At 39.9% G+C, this 13317-nt stretch overlaps 1 protein-coding gene across 2 annotated transcripts in view; it reads right to left on the minus strand.

Moving 5' to 3' along the window:
- The window catches only part of LOC137273480 (hemicentin-1-like), a 112370-nt gene that overhangs the window by 77202 nt on the left and 21851 nt on the right, over positions 1-13317 (minus strand). For both annotated transcript variants that reach the window (XM_067806188.1, XM_067806187.1), the window contains exons 3-9: positions 8404-8526; positions 7125-7296; positions 6056-6310; positions 2189-2373; positions 1832-2049; positions 712-833; positions 12-195 (exon numbers count right to left, since the gene is read on the minus strand). In XM_067806188.1, the coding sequence (XP_067662289.1) occupies positions 12-195; positions 712-833; positions 1832-2049; positions 2189-2373; positions 6056-6310; positions 7125-7296; positions 8404-8526 (1259 nt within the window). The remainder of the gene's footprint in view (positions 1-11; positions 196-711; positions 834-1831; positions 2050-2188; positions 2374-6055; positions 6311-7124; positions 7297-8403; positions 8527-13317) is intronic.

Raw genomic sequence — 13317 nt, forward strand, 5'->3', positions numbered from 1 at the left:
CTGAAGCTCACCTTATGAAAAGAGATCCATTTGACAGGACGCTGACTCGAGGATCAAGAGCTACAGGTCCGTATCGCCCAGGTTTATACCATGTCATGTTGAACTCCACTGTACTGAAGGCATTACAAGTGAGTATAGCACTTTCACCGGGGAGAACAGAGATGTTCCACGTCTTGGAGATCACTGGTGGTGGATCTGAAACATTCAATTCCAACTAATATAATCAAATACAAAACACTGGAATCAAGGAGACCTTCACTCTGATGAAACAAGAACACTTTTTGAATACCTGATACAACAAAGTTTGGGTACCAACACTGGCATCCTCTAAGCCACATGAAACTTAATACAATCAGGAAAGTTGTCTGTCAAAATCTGATATTTGTTCATCGCAATGGAGATAGTAATCACAGTCTAGAAATCGGAACTAAAACATTTCTTTTGCCACTCATGAAGTATCTACTAAAACCTTTGCCAGATAAATCCATTCCAGATGGCACTTCCAAAAAGGTACCAACTGTTCTTTGGAAACATTTTCTTCACCACTACAATGCTTTTATCAAACAATGAAACAAACCAGACACCTTGACCCTAGAAAGGTGTACAATGAGAAACAAACGCTCTGGAATATTTTATTATTTCAGTTTTCCAGTGGTAGTATAAATCTATTACAAATAAATCAAGTACCATATGGATGAGACTGAAACATACCGCTAATGTCAAGATACGTCTTGGTGGTGGCACTGCCAGCAATGTTGGTGGCATTACAGACATAGTCGCCCTCTGAGCTGGACCCTGCTCGGGGGACCTCAAGTGTTGCATTGGCTGAGTCACTGAAATAAAGTGGGTTTTTCCCAGTTAATGAACTTGAATTAATCCTTCACAAGGTAATAGTTTAGGATGTTTAATGAGACAATAGTTAGGCTATGTCAAGACAATCTTTCCCACGGTAATGTAGTACTGACTCATGAGCAATGACTCCCTTAACATGGTACACTGACATCAGGTCGGTTGATGTGAGTGAGTGAGTGAGTAAGTGAGTGAGTGAGTGAGTTAAGATCTATTGGCCATAGATTGCAATCACTTTGGCAATATTACTGTCATATCATGACAAGCAAGAGTCATGACATATCAGAAGATGACATATCCCCCCCGGCTACCACATATTTGAAAGGACAAATTAACTGACAGTTACTGATTGTGTTTTTAGACCATGTCTGAATTGTTCCCATGGAATTCATGAAAAATATAAATGCCATATATCTGTAATCAGAAAAAGTCACCATTTCAAGATCTGTCTCATACATCTGCCAAGATCTTTTGAAAGATATGAAATGGTTTTCGAGTTGTGCTCCGGAAACGAAGTCCTCAAAGTGTTCATGAAACCGAGAAAATAATCACTTTGGGGTTTGCCACACATATCTGAAAAGTTTTACTAACAGATATTAAGAAGTTTTTGAGTTCTGCTCCGGAAACGAAACACACCTCTCACTTTTGAGACTTTCGAAACATTTCCATGGCAATCGAGAAAATAATAAACCACAAAAACCTGTAAATACCAAAATGCACCACTTTGGGGTCTGCCACATATATCTACCATGTTTTTCAGAAAAATATTCAATGGTTTTTGAGTTCTGCTCCGGAAACGAAACACACCTCTCACTTTTGAGACTTTCGAAACGTTTCCATGGCAATCGAGAAAATAATAAACCACAAAAACCTCTAAATACCAAAATGCACCACTTTGGGGTCTGCCACATATATCTAACAAGTTTTGCAGAAAGAAAAAATCCAACTGTACTCTTCTAAAACAGCAAAGTGATCAACTCACTAGAAGCTCATGTCGTATCCCATTTGGACTCCCCTTCGGAACCATCGGACAGTGTAGGGAACTAAACTCTGCACCGTGCATGTCAACGTCGCTGTCTGGTCGAAGAAACCTCGTGTAAGATCTGGCATAGACACTGTTGGTGCTGTTGGAACGCGTGGGCTGATGGCTGTTGGTGTGGTTCTCCGCAGTACATAACCCTGGTGGTCTATACCATCAACCTGTGAATGAAGAGTTCAACAGCAATGACAAAAACAACAGCAGCTACAACACAAAAAGAATGACAATGAAAATAAGTAAAAAGAAAAAAAAGAAGGATTAGTCAGAAGAAAGCCAATGACAAAGGCATTACTGTACAACCTTGAGGTAGAAGAATTCGTTGGGTGGAATGAAGGATGTGACATTGTAGAGGGCAGGGTTGGTTGGATCTCGGGAAACGGGAAACTCAATGAGTGCCTCTCCCTTTAGGTCTACCAGCTCCAGTCGAGTCAGTGTGGCAGGAGGGTCAAGGTCAGTTGCATTGATCACCACATGAGTTGGAATTCCTGGAGAATAAGAAGGATTAGTGATATTTAGTTCATGTTGCTTGTAACAGTAGTTAGAGTTTAAAAAAGGTAAAATTTTGCAAAGGCAATATTTAGCCGTACTGTGATGAAAAAACAGTAACAAAATCATGACATGTAATGGCATGTTTTGGACAAAATGTAAGTCATTGAAAGCAACAACCAAAAACATGAAGCTGAATATCCAGGCACAATTAGTGTATGTAACTCTGTACAAGAAACTACATACTTGTGTATGTAAATCTGTACAAGAAACTACATACTTGTGTATGTAACTCTGTACAAGAAACTACATACTAGTGTATGTAACTCTGTACAAGAAATTGAGCTACCTGAGAAAAACTGTGGCAAAGGAAAAATAATAAAAATTGATCAAATTATCAATCACCGTATGTTTAAACAAGGTCAAAACTAAGATGTCTTAACAGATTAAACAGACCCAATTCGTTGTACTATCAGACTTAACTTGAAAAGTGTGTAATTTTCTGAATAAAATTGATATTTCATACTTATCCTGACTCATGTTTATTTGCTTATCTCCTCCCTCTCTGAAATCCCTTGAAGTTCCCTTCTTTGAAGCAGATATACAGTCACACTCACTCCCAGCTTCCCGCCACATCGGTCATATGATCAGCCCTGACACTTTCTCTGTACTTCCATAAGCCTGACACGAGAACTGCAGAAAATCCCAAGTGTCTGAGAGGGGTGGTAGCCAAGGCTTGCCGTCAAGAGCCAGGATAATCATAAAATATCAATTTTATTCATAAAATTACATATTTATCTTACCCTGACGTATGCTTAATTGCTAACAGAATCCGACAGAATCGGCAGTGGGTCAGACCACAATGGATTCTGTTGGCTGCCATGTAAGTACGTCCAGTACTCACCCACCCCACCCCCCGGAACTGTTACCGCGGTAATTCAGTCCTATTTTCTAATATTCATCTGTGAAACAGGGGGATCACATCCAGTTGAACTTCTCTTCCATGAAGCAATCGTGGCCTGGAACATGATGATATATATGATATATAGATCAGTCAGCATCCTGCTTGTGTTTAATGCAACTGTATGTCAAGATTCCCATCAAGACAACTTGTGACCCTTCACTTGTACAATTATCTTCATTACGAGTACCAGGGGAATCACATCCAGTCAAATTTTCTCTTCTTGTGAAGGAGGCACTGACTGGAACGTGATGACATATAGATCAGCTAGTGTCTAATGCAACTGTTTGTCAAGATTCCTAATAACACAATTTGTGACCCTTCACATGTACAGGTATCTTGTACATGGACTCTCAACCATTTTACTCCACAGAGCATCTTGGTCTCAACAAGTCACGTGATAAAGAGTGAGATTTTAGATATACTAGTTTCTTCCTCCAACTAGCTATCTATAGCAACTCTTTCTTCATGATGTCTTCATCATACAGTTTCGACCCTTCTGCATGTACAAGTAACACCTTTACAAGTACAGGGTCATCATCACTCTTGGCAAAAAAGGGGTGAGTGTGGAATCTTTAGGTGTTGTGGCACAACAAGTGGCTTAAACTGGTGAATGCCAGCGATGTCCTCAGTGGTGATGTCTCATAGGTAGTGGTTGGCAAACACCATGGATGATCTCCAAAAGCAGCACTCCATCATCGTTGTAAGCGAGCTATTTCCATGTAGAGCGGGTGTCGATGCCAAGGATCTTACTTCATGCAGATTGGAACCTTGCAGAGGTTCAAGTCCTGCTGCTTTGTAGCCCTAAGTATAATGGCTCTCATCCATCCTGAGATAGTTTTGTGCGATACTTCCGTAGGTGAACTTTTGTCTCCTTGACTAAGTTCACTGAAGATGTATTTTCAACGCTCTGACTGATCATAATGATAAATCCTGTGTATCATGTAGCCCAAGCACTGTCAGTACTGCTGTGAGGTGGAATTGTAATACCAGTTGTCCAGGCAGTTGATTTTTGGTGATAAAATTCCATCACAGTCCTTGGTGTGTAATCTCACAATAAGTGTCGAATCGTGCTGCTGTAGGTATTGTGAATACAAGCAGCATTGTCTGTCAACAGTTCGAAGGAGTGTCTGATCTAAAGGCTCTTATAAGTGTCACTGGTGAGATGCTGAAGTACAACATTCAAGTTCCAAGCTGGTGCCTTAAATCTGCATTGCTGCTGGTCTCGCTTGAACGAGATTAGTAGGGCGAGTAAAACCACCACTTTCATCAGCTTGACCCCAGATCCCCTGGTGTTGACAGAGATCAGTGCTGCTAAGAAGGTGAATAGTGTAGAATCTTTAAGTCCTCTAGTATGCAGTAGCTGATATAAGTAGATATCCTCCGCTACTTGAGGATGTGTGTCTTTCGTTGCAGTGACGCCCGTCTACTTGGTGTATGTCTCAGATCGCATCCATTTTTCGTTGTATTATGAGCAAGTAGAACTACATAGAGCTAAGGTGACTGCCTTGACGCTCTAGTGGAATATCCTTGAGGTTTCAAACAGGCTTTGATACGATTCTTACGTGTAGTTGGAACGATGTCTATGGGCTTGTTTGGTGTGTGGATGGATGAAGTTGGTTCTTCCATTCTGGGAGACTAATTCATAGTTGTCCTAGTCCTAGTTCCTTGATGAGTACTGGAAACCATTCTCTCCCTGGCCATGACAAAGCGTGTCAAAAGTCAATTGCAGCATAGTTGTCTATTTTATCTCACCGATGACCTTCAGTAGTACAACTGGAGGCGGGGGTGCATGAGCATTCCTTCCTTCCCATGAGCTACTGTTGCGCATGAAAATGGGCCCAGTACTAATTGCCAGACATGACATGAAAGAGCCTACGTAAAAATGTTTTAGCATGTATTTGAGTAGTAAACAAATACAAACAAAATTCTTACCAAGTTCACAGTGAACACTAGAAGAACAAATAACAGTGCAAGGAGGACATAATGATGCAGAACAGTTGGTTACAGCCATAACCTACACCAGGAGCACAATTTCATCAGTGAAAATGTAATCTCAGCTGATGAAATATATGTTCAACAACATGAAAAATTCGTAAATTAATCCACAATTTCATATCGTAATGATAATTAATACAGACCAAAGCCATATACTACTAAACTTTGTGTAAATGACCAAAGTATAAAAGGATATTTAACGCTTTATAGGCACTCAAGCTGACTCTGTCTTGTCGGGCGAAGGAGGAGAGAGTGACAAACAGGGCTGGTCATGTGACCGATGTGGCAGGAAACGGGAGGCTTCCAGTGGGTGAGTGTGATTGTACGTCTGCTTCAAAAGAAAGGAACTTCAAGGGATTTCATGTGTTCCACTATCTTCAAACAAATAAGCATGAGTCAGGATAAGAAAAAAATCATACTTTTGTTCAAGATGTCTACGGGGGTTATGTTGTTTAAAGCCCCACAGCAATATTCTAGCTGATATGATGGCACTCTGTACATAGTTATGTCTGGACTAAACTCATGTCTTGGGGTAAATTGAGACACAATCAACAAGTGTGACTGATATGTGATCAGGCAAAGCAGTGAGGGACATCTTCTAACCCAGAATCCACACTTTGGGCAGTTTTACGGGTCATAGGGTAATTATAAATTTTGAATCAGCAAATGTATAAAATAATAAGTTTGCTTGGTCAGGACTATAATAGATAATACATACGTACCGTCAACAGGTCTGAGGCTGGTTTGAGAGAAGTCGGTTCCTGGTTTCTTGGCAAAGCCTGCAGCAAAGTCAACAGTGCTGAGACCAGTGACTCTGATGGTGTGTGGGCTGCCACTGGCCACCTCCAGTTCCCACATGCCTGGAGTGGGGTCTTTCACGTTGTGGATCAACACGTTCTTGATGTTCAACAGTTCCTTAATGTAGTTCTGGGAGCTGTCATATTCGAACAGGGAGTCGCCTATTGGGACCTGGTTGCCTGGAAGTTGGAGGGAGTGTGAGTAGGGATTACTTATTTGAGTGGCATTTTTCAAAATCGGAAATCAGATTGAAAAAGTATACATGGATGACAACTTCTTTAATTCTAAAGTATGATGCTTCAATAAAGGTTCTTGTATTGAGATGTCATGCTCTTGAATTAAGGCAGTTGTCATCCATATACACTTTTTCTGTCTGAGTAGGGATTGACGCTGATTAGAAAGGTACTGCAGCTGTGACAGTCTATGAACAAATCCGAGATTGCAACTGCTTCAATGATTCACACCAACGTTTATCACATAGGTATGTTTGTGAATGCAATATCTCAGGAAATATATACTTCTGATAAAAATAAAGCACCCACATTTCATTTGATGCATTTCATTTGAAATCCTGATTAGTAAATAATGATGGAATGTCGGTGTACATTTGATGGTGTTTTCATCAACCGTGTCTTGACAAATGAGGTTTCACTGTACCATGGGTCAAAGGACAGTGTTCAGATGAGAAGCACAGTACTTACATGAGAAGGACAGAGCAAATGCATGCTCTTCTGAGTAGATTTGGGGCTGTGGTTGGAATATTAATTTATCTGAAGTGCACATGTGTTGAAAGCAATTATCACTACAGAAAGCAAAAAGAGATGTTACGCCTTGTAAAACTATACAGGGTCTATACTCCTATCAAAGAGGTCTTTGAAGATCATCAGTGACTCAAGGGCAAGTCCAGGAGGTTGATACTAACCATCTGGATCTTGCACTATCTCTACGGTCTACATTTACTCTCTCAGTTTTACAGTACCAAGGAGAACATACCGTCTGGGTCTCTGAGTATTATTCTTGGTGTCTCCCCACTGACCGATACTGTGATCTCTTGAAGCTGAGAGTCGATGGGGATGGGGAAAGTCTGTGTCCTAGCGGAGTCCTGGTCCACTGACATCAGGTTGACCTTCCGAGCCTGTACCGCAACTCGCACAAAGTTCAGCACCTACACCCACCAAACATGATCATTTTGAGCGTGTTTAACGCCGCTTGTAGCAATATTCCAGCAATATCACATCGGGGGACACCAGAAAAAGGCTTCACATTTTGAACCCATGTGGGGAATTTAATTCCCATCTTTGGCATGACAAACGAATGCTTTAACCACTGCTACCCCACCACCTCATTTAAGGAAGACCCGATTGCAAACAAGGAATTAAATGATGACAATGACTTTAGGTTTCATTCACAAGAGACAAATAACCAGCAATTCATAGTTCAAGGAGATTTCTGGTCAAAGAGAAAAAGAAGTACATAAAAGCATCCTAATGCCAAACCTTTACTAAAACTATGGTAAACAGACTGATTTAGAGCAAGTGAGTTGGGTTTTATGCCTCTTTCAGCAATATTCAAGCAATATCATGGCTGGGACACCAGAAATGGGCTTCACACCGTGTGCCCATGTATGGAATCAACCCGAGCCTCGTTTCACAAAGCTCTTGTAAACGTAACATCTGATAACTTTTTGTAGCATTTGTACCTCCTATATTGTAACACAGGAGGTATGAATGCTATGAGGAAAGTTATTATATCTTTGAGGGCTTTGTGAAATGGGACCCAGGTCTTCAGGATGATGAGCAAACACTTTAACCACTAGTGAGTGAGGGGGTTTAGTTTTACGCCGCACTCAGCGATATTCCAGCTATATGGACGCACTCTGTAAATAATCGTGTCTGGACCAGACAATCTAGTGATCAACAGTATGACCACTGATCTGTGCCATTGACAATCGCATTTGTTGCCTCTTATGACAAGCATAGTCGCCTTTTGTGGCAAGCATGGGTTGCTGAAGGTCTATTCTACTCTGGACCTCCACAGGTCCACTTTAACCATGTTACCACTTCTTCACCAACTGATCTAGAAGAAAGTCAAACATTTTATCCTTTTTTCTCATTTTCTGGTGTTAGACACCCTTCAGCACTTCAGGCTCATCCTTTTAGTTCTCCTGATTCTTGGTACTGGTGATCCAATATACTGGCTGGTCTTATATAAAGAGCAAGGTCAAAGAATGCATAAACAAAGAATACAAAGACTGATGGTGACCCAGGTGTACCTGGTTGACTTGGGACTTCTTGAGTAGGAAAACTTGTCCAGAACTAGTGGAGGCAATTTCCTCATAGGCTTTGAAGCCCTTGTGTGTGTTGTTGCCACAGTCCCCAGTCAGAACAAACACCACCTGAAACAGTTGTCAGTACATACTGTCAGCAATACACAGATGTATCATAGTACTCTACCACTATGTAATTTTGAAGGCAAATAATAGGGCCTTTAACTTCCAGTGACCCACAACTTACATTTGGTCCGTTCTAGTAAAGTCATATTGGGTGATCATGCAGTTTGCAACCAGAACGGGTCCTTGAATGTATGCTTGTCATGAGAAATCTGGTCAGGAAAGTGAGCTGGACCCTGTCTTGCATATTATAAGTTGACGCATGCAAAGATGCTTCTGGACCAGCTTACTACCGGAAGTAGAGCCTTGCAAGACTTGTAGGCCCGAGGCATTTTACACAATCACCCAGGTTACAATGGTCCACCAGGTGACACATGATGAGCCAGATGACACACATATCAATTCTGATTATGGAATGGTGGAAACCTAATCCACCTAAAATTCTACACAGGTAGACAAGCTCAGGTTCTGGTGACCTATTCTGCCAGGGAATTCATCATAGAAGACAAGCACATGTTCAAAGGTTTGGGGGACCTTTACAGCTCCAGAATCTCCACAGGGAGACCACCATACATTACCGGGGACCTATTCTTCTAAAGAAACTTCACAGAGTGAGAGATTATATTTGGACCATTGACAAGCTGCAAGATCCTGGGATTGTTACAGTTTGTTATAGGGCACATCACGAACTGGAGTCAGTGCATGAAGACAGAATGACAAATGAGCTGACAAAATACTCAAACAAAATTTAATTTCAGGAGAGGTGAAAAATAATTTATGCATTAATGTACATGTTGTGTGTCTGTCATGTCAAACTACTAATTGTCATTTGTACATTTATATTCTTAAAACCACCGTGAATCTTCAAGTACTGATGCCAAGACAAACAGCTACAGCCTGAACTAATTTTTAGGCCAAGCAGTACAGGGCCCACTTGCACAAAGCAATCTTAGCACTATGACTATCTTAAGCCTATGTTGGAGAATGGGAATTACAATTACTGTAGTGCTAAGATTGCTTTGTGCCAGTGGACCCAGAACATGTTAAAAGCTGTTAACTTAAGATAAAGGCAGGTGAATTAAGGACACAGGTACAACTGTCATGACGCATTAACTTCAGGAGTACAATACCCCTGACATATGGCAACTAAAAATGACAGCAGCAGGTAGATAGTGTCCACACACTGCAGAAAGTATGAGCTCCAAGATGACTGGCAGCGCATACTGAGATCTACAGGCATGGAGGTCCCTGGTGTTATTCTGTGTGGGAGGTAGCTCTTGTTTATACTTGAGTTGGGCTTTTGAACAGCATTTGACTCATTTGTTGTAGCAGCAAGTGAAAGTGAGACTATCAGTTTGTCTCAGAAATAGTTGTTGCCTTTCAAAATGTATATTCCAAAACAATGGAGCCAAGAATACTGCTACAGGCTGGCTGGTCATTCTTGTTGGATGAATTTATTAAGCACAGCATAGCACACGTGTATTGTATGTGAGATTACTTAATGAGTCACAATGTTTCTACAGCTGGGATAAGAGTGAAGATGACATGAAACCATTTGGTTGGAGAACCTTAATTCAAACGAGAAAGAAAAGAAAACAAAAGAGAGCCGGAAATACACCAGATTCTTTACAACGGATGCAACTGATCATGTTCACCACAGCTATCCATGATCCATGTGGGAATTTGTAAAGGAACAGTTAAATTTGTATAACAGTTAAAGGAACATTACACAGATTCTGGGTGAAGGCAAGGCATAAATTTAAATCAACCCAATGCATAAGGAAAATGAAAGTAAGTATGTGTGTGCATGTACGCCTGTGTGCGTGAGTGCGTGAGTGCGTGAGTGAGTGAGTGAGTGAGTGTGTGAGTGTGTGAGTGTGTGAGTGAGTGTGTGCGTGTGTGCGTGTGTTTCAGCCTATTTTTTGCTAATAGTCCAGAGGTATCAAGGCAGGGGAAAACAGGAAAAGGCTTCACACATGGTACCCATGTAGGGAATCAAAGCTGGATCAATGGGGCTGTTATCACTCTTTCTTGTTACTGATCATACGCTTTCTGTTTTTGTAGTTTTGACCTGTTTTTTTTTACCAGATGCTTATGGTTATCTTGTTTGTGCTGAACAGGACATTAAACAACAAAGGGAATATTGATATAAGATTGTCAGTTTGTATGATTTGAATAGATTCACTAAAATGACATATAGCATTAATAAAAACAAACTTTGTGCATTGTACCAGATCATATTTTTCACAAACATTTGTTTCTATGGCATCAATATATTGTTACAGAGCTAAATAAACTCTACCTGACTGAATGATAAGCTGTACCCACTGTGTGACCAGTCTAAACAAGTCGGCCAGTAAGTGCTGTCTCAGATTTCCCAGGTGGAATCTAGAAGATTAACACAGTTCCCTAATTTCTCTCTAGTTTCTACACTGACAGCAGAAAGCCTGCTCAACATGTGTACAGTAATTGGGGCAGATACACTGGTGTGTTCAGGTGACAAGTGTTCCAGATGACATCCTCTGTGATGCAGGGTACAATATAAACTAATGCTTAGTCTCTGAATAAATATATAGTTTTGATGGTAACAAAGTAACCCATATAAATTGAAAAGGAAAACAAAGACTGAAAGTTTCCCTCTGAATTTAAATAATTCTGACTGACTTAAAATTGACAAATAAACCCAATTAAATTGAAAAGGAGCCCCTCAAGAGAAAAGGAGACCAGAGATTCAGCCTGAACCTGAGGAGGTCTAGACTTGTTTCATTTAGGGATTCTAAGTATTGCAGGAAGGCTAAAGGAAACTAATGTGGTTCAGGGACTGTGAGATAGACTAGATACAATATCTCTGTTCTATCATGACCTGCGACCAAATGTTTATATTGGAAGTGACATCACCATCTCTCCAATCTCAACCTGGCACCAGAATTTCCATTACCCATGGCATTAATTTGACTTGACTGTGGTACCCAACTGTGCAAACTCAATGAGGATCAGAATTTCCCAAAGTGCAATCAATGAAGGTTTTTGACAAAGCTTTCTGATCAGAAATAAGCTTGTATTAAATAATGCATGGCACACGAGTAAAGTGAAAGACACTATGAAAAAACTAATAGCACAAAAAATACTTGAAATTTGTTTGATGTTTAACCTTGCATTCACTAATACTCAATAGAATGGTGGTCTGAAAATAATCAGGTCTGTATCAGACCACCCAGTGGTTGATGTAGTGATCATAGCCTGGCTAATGACATGCATCACCCAAGTCACAGACTTGGACAAGTGAAGCCTGGCCTCTTACAGTGAGTTTTACACCATTTTCATAGGTCATGACTATCATGATGGAAGACACCATAAAATTGTAGCTGTGTGAGGAATCAAACATGGATTTTCATCCTGACAAGCAAATGCTTTAACCACAATGCTTTCCCACTGTCCGATATGGTTTCTTACAACCAGCTGGGGTTGTTGAAGATAATCTTCAACTAATATTTTGGCAGTTGTATGAGACAAAGGATAATGAAGTAAACTTCATAATCCTGGAACTGAAAAGGAGCCCCACTAGGCTGATAGATTCAGAGACTGAAAAATCTAGACTTAGACATTTAGGCCTTTAGCACTGAATTAAGGGTTGGGATGAAGTGAACATATTGCAGTCAAGGATTGTGAGAAAAATTACCACCAACCAAAACACATCTCCTGTACAGTAAAGGGGAGGGATGTTAGCCCCGCCTCAGTAAAAGTAGAATTTAACCAAAATTTAACCAGAACAGCAGTAGCTGTTGTCAGAGGTTGCAGGCCATGGTGAGATATTCCTTGCAACTGTTTCCTACACATAACTAGGCAGTTTCTTCTCTGACTCAGACTCAGAGGTTTGTGAAATGTTTTGCCTGATCTGTGCAAATTAATGCATCAAAACCGTATCAATACCATCTGGCAAATTTACAACACAACAGAGTATAAATGTTTCAATACTGTTTGCATTTCAAAGCTAAAGGGCAGTGGGGTAGCCTAGTGGTAAAAGTGTTCACTTGTCACAGAGATGACCTGGGTTTATTTCCCCATTTCTGGTGTATCCCACCATGATATTGTTCTGCATGTTGCTAAAAGAGGATCACTCATTCAAAACTTAAAAAAAATACCAGAACAAATTTAGATTTGCATCAAATAAAGTTGCTATGCTTATTTACTGCACTATTTACAGCAGACACACTACAAAAATTAAAAGAGAAAGGATTGTTATTTAAGTAATTGCAATCATACAGTTTCAAAGACACAATACACCTTTCAGTCAGTTTATATGGAACGTTGATAGTTCCAGGAACATATTTCTTGATGAACAGATTTTGCCAAAAGAGGTTATGTATTTTGCTTCATTTAATATTGCCAAAGGGAAAATGTAGCCTTAAACAAAATGTCACAAAAGATTTCAACAATATCAGATTATTTTTTCCAGTAGGAAAACTTTCAAGTGAAAATTATATGTCAAATCACCACTTAGGCAATATCAAACTTTAATCACATATTCCTGTGCCAGAGGATTAGAAAATAACAAATACTGTTGATATCTACCATCACATATCAATACACATATGTGATAAATCTAGTGTTTGTATGTTAAACAAATTTATTAATTTTACTGTGTTTTTTTTCAGAGATATTAAAAAAAAGTTCTGAGAATTCTAAAAATAATTCTTATCTAGTAGATATGTACTTAAGAGACATGCAATAAATACTGTGAAATTAAGAGGCTACTGTAACTTTTTAAAAATGTCAATGTAACCAACTATCCAAATT

Source organism: Haliotis asinina, chromosome 2 (genome assembly GCF_037392515.1).
Source record: "Haliotis asinina isolate JCU_RB_2024 chromosome 2, JCU_Hal_asi_v2, whole genome shotgun sequence".
Taxonomy (NCBI): Eukaryota; Metazoa; Mollusca; class Gastropoda; order Lepetellida; family Haliotidae; genus Haliotis; species Haliotis asinina.